At 33.6% G+C, this 4,311-nt stretch overlaps 1 protein-coding gene across 1 annotated transcript in view; it reads left to right on the forward strand.

Annotated features, from left to right (window-relative positions):
• LOC117119730 (eukaryotic translation initiation factor 3 subunit B-like) overlaps nt 1–4,311 on the forward strand; it is a 14,706-nt gene that overhangs the window by 1,799 nt on the left and 8,596 nt on the right. The window contains exons 3-5 of the mRNA XM_033264578.1: nt 435–554; nt 680–734; nt 1,122–1,250. Coding sequence (XP_033120469.1) covers nt 435–554; nt 680–734; nt 1,122–1,250 — 304 coding nt within the window. The remainder of the gene's footprint in view (nt 1–434; nt 555–679; nt 735–1,121; nt 1,251–4,311) is intronic.

The following is a 4,311-nucleotide window of genomic DNA, read 5'->3' on the forward strand; positions in this document are numbered from 1 at the left end:
TGTATGCAGGCGTAATCGATTGAATAGAATTTTAATTCGGGTTTGAAGTTTCTTTTAGGTGCACGTTTTTTGGCAGAATCGATGCTACGTGAAGATCGTTTATATAAATTGTTATGTGGTTTTCTTTCTCCCAATTCGATACAGCTTCTGACAATTTTTCATAGCTTGTGAAAGTGCCACCGAGACGCAAAGTGTCTTCATCTGCCATCTTGAAACTTCAACAAGTGCGCACTACAGAAAAAAAAATATTTGCACATGCTCAATAGGACGTTTTCGTACTCACGAAGCATGCGGCGCCCTTCAAATAGATCGGCGTAAGCATAGCCTATGATTAATGCTTACGACTCGGCGTAAGCATAGACACTTCGTAAATTATATTACATTACAAAGATAAATTGCAAAGTATATTGACACTTTTCTTTATTAAATTTCAGATTCATATTCTTGGAATACAAATCTCCAATGAACGCAGCCAAAGCTGTCAAGAGCCTCAATGGATATAAGTTAGATAAACAGCATACGTTTGCTGTCAACTTGTTCACAGATTTTGAAAAGTAAGTGTAATATGTTATAGCCTGTCCCCATTGACTATGTCTATACAAATCATGTATGAATAAAATTATTGTTTAATTAGCGAATCATTTTGTTATTGATAACATTTTCTATATTGTATTTCTAGGTATGCACAATGTCCACCTTTACAAAACCTAGAAAAAAGACCATACCAAGACATGGTAAGACTCTTTTGCAACTCATATCACTCTGTGACAAGCTCCGTGGTTGTTATGCCAGCGAACATCAGAGGTCCTCTATAGCCTTCAAATACATTGCCCTAGCATCAAGTTTAATACCAGATCTAGCCTTGCAACCCTGGAATATATTATTTAAAGATAGGGTTTCTCTGGGCTGAAGCTACAACATTTTATTTGGTGCACCCCCTTGCCTTATTTCTGTATCATTATTATGCAGACTATAATTGACAACCCAAATAACGAAGTAGGAGTATTTAAACATCTGAGTATCACATCACAATGGCACGATGTGATGTTAAAATTGTACATTTTTATGTTAAGACTAATAAATCTAATCAAAATCACATTTACCTTTGTACATAAAATCAGGGTAATTTAAGATCGTGGCTTCAGGATCTTGATGCTAACGATAATTACAGTGTCATCCATGATGCGGGTGAGAAGACGAGCATTTACATGAATACAGCTGCGGAAGCTATCAAAATTGAGGAAAGAGCGGTAAGAAACAATAATCATAGGGAATAATTTCTTTAATTTATTGTAGCTCCATGGTTAAAGGTGCTTGCCTTCCAATCCCAGTTTCCTGGATTCAAATCATGTAACAGCACAGGATTTTTGTTCTCACAACTAAAGAAATATCTTCACTCCCTAAGCCTCGTAATGAGACTAATACCCGATTCACCCGTACAAAAATCTTACCAAATGTAACCAAAAGTAACATTTTACGGCACGTGTGAAAGTACCTCCATGTAATATCCTTGTAAAATCTTGGAACGTCTCGGTAATCTTTACCAGCCTCGCTGAGGCTGGTAAAGCTTCCGAGATATAGCATGGATGGATTTGCGCATGCACAGGAATTCCAACACAACAACAGTCTACTGTGTTTCGCAGGGTTCCTTTGAATTTTCTTCTTTCTGTAGCGATTCCGATCCACTAGAAATAGATAGGCCTAGTTTTTCTCAATGATGCATGAATTACCCTTGTTATCAATGTTAATTAGTAATGGTGGAAGAAGATTATACATAAATGAACGTCGGGATGGTGTTAGTAATAGTATTATCAAGAGTCGACAGAAACGTCGGAAGCTAGGCCTGGGCCTAGTAGTAGTACATTAGTACAGCAGTTGTTAAGGGTATTTGATTGCTTCAAATGTTTATTGTGATGGTGAGTTTAACAGCTGTCTCTTATACACATCTTGATTCTAATTCTCCAAATTTGTGTGCTAACTGAAAAAACATAAAACAAGTAAATTAAAATTGTGAAATAATTGATTACATATGTTATTCATTATGGTCTTGATGATTCTGTGTGAATACATACATAATATACATTTGATTTCAAAATCAAAGCAAAGTAATATTTATTTATCAAAAGATAAATGGTAACAATATAATGTTAGGAAATTTGGAAAATGAAGGCAATATAACGGGCAAAAATATTTTTATTATTATATCATTGCATTAGTACTGTATCTACTGTACATAACAATCAATATTAATGTCTTGTTTTATCAAATTATATTTTCATCTATTTATTGTAATACAATCAAAATAGCTATCTGCTATTTATTGCAAATTACATATTTGAATAAAAAATAAATAATAATAGCAATAATAACATAATACAGTAATAAATAACATGAAATAATGATTCCAACATATGTACTATGAATACTTCATAACTTTTTACTAAAAAAATATAAATTGTGTTAGTGCATCTTCTCTGAAGCACGACATCCATTTAGGTTAAATCAAGTCTGAAAACAACACATTACAAGTTCCAATATTAAGACAACCATCAGCTTTTATATTCCTCCTAGTTAACTTCTTGATTTGACCTACTTAAAGGAGCATTGTCAAAGCCTAAGAATTCTGTCAGACATATATTATTCCAACAAGTGCCTCCTCTTTTGAGTAAATGCCACATTAGACATGAGTTTTTTCGTTAAGCACAGCTCTTCGTTACGTACTGTGGTGTTTATTAAGAGATACAGTATGTTATACCTGTCTCTTATACACATCTAGATGTGTATAAGAGACAGATTATTATGTCATTACGCAATTTCTCTATCATAATATTGTTATCATGTCTGTAAGGTTCAGCCCTAAAGGAAAATAACGTATTGGTCAGGGTGCACAGGATTACGAACACATTTAATCAATAAAAAAAAAAAAAAAACAGTGAGTCAAATCAGTTATTAAACGGGTCTTATGCAACAAATTATTAATATATAGTTGGAAATGTTTCACCACAAAAAATTCCGGATTTTTAACTTATCATTTTAGGGGGTAATCGTAGGTCAAAAGGTCATTCGTGACAAAAAATGCACAAAAATGCCTCATTTTCATGGTGACCTTTGACCCTGTGGGCCAGTACGCTTGTTGTTAAAACTTGCACCATTAATTAATTTACATATGATGATCAGATGTTCCAAATATCAGCTTGGTGTCTTTATCCCTTTGTGTTTAAAAAGCGATTTGAAAAAGGGGTATATTTTTCAATTTGTGACAGTATCAGTGCGTAAATGTGATAAAATAAATTTTTGAATAACGATAATATTAAAAATAATCTGCCTAGACCCTTGAAACTTATAATTCTAAAACAACTTTATGTGCTTATTTCAGTTATGCAGTTCGTTAAGGGATAGAGTGTTTCATTAGTAAGATATGTCCCCCCAAAAATGGCCCAAGTGCAAGAATTGCGCAATAAAATTGTATTTACTGCATGTTGATTTCAAATGAGCCTAATATTATCCGTGTACTGTCTAGAGCCGTGAAACCTTTCATTCTAGTACAACTTTATGTGCTTATTTCAGTTATGCAGTTCGTTAAGGGATATAGTGTTTCATTAGTAAGATATGTCCCCCCAAAAATGGCCCAAGTGCAAGAATTGCGCAATGTATAAGAGACGTTGATTTCAAATGAGCATAATATTATCCGTGTACTGTCTAGAGCCGTGAAACCTTTCATTCTAGGACAACTTTTTGTGCTGATTTCAGTTATGCAGTCTGTTAAAGGGATAAATTGTTTAATTAGTAGGATATTATGCCCCAAAAATGGCCCAAGTGCAAGAATTGTGCAATAAAATTGTGTTACGATTGTTGATTTGAAATGAGCATAATATTATCTGTAAACGGTTTAGAGGCATGAAACCTTTCATTCTAAGACAACTTTTTGTGCTGATTGCAGTTATGCAGTTTGTTAAAGGGATGCATTGTTTAATTAGTAAGATATTTTGCCCCAAAAATGGCCCAAGCGCAAAATTGCACTATAACATTGTGCGACTATTTTGATATTTAAAATGTGTATAACATTAACAGTGTACAGTTCAGAACCATGTAACCTTATATTCTAGTACATATTTGTACACTTATTTAATTCATGCAGTTTGTTAAGGGATACAGTCTTTTATCTTACTAACTAATACAGTAGTTAGTAAGATAGTTTGCCCCAAAAATGGCCCAAGTGCAACAATCGAGCAATAACATCGTGTGACATTGAATTTAAATGAGCATAAATTTTACATTGTACTGTCTAGAGCCATGAAACTTTTACTTTCT

The sequence above is a fragment of the Anneissia japonica genome, unplaced genomic scaffold (assembly GCF_011630105.1).
Source record: "Anneissia japonica isolate Jap-2015-1 unplaced genomic scaffold, ASM1163010v1 scaffold1149_len126086_cov162, whole genome shotgun sequence".
NCBI lineage: Eukaryota > Metazoa > Echinodermata > Crinoidea > Comatulida > Comatulidae > Anneissia > Anneissia japonica.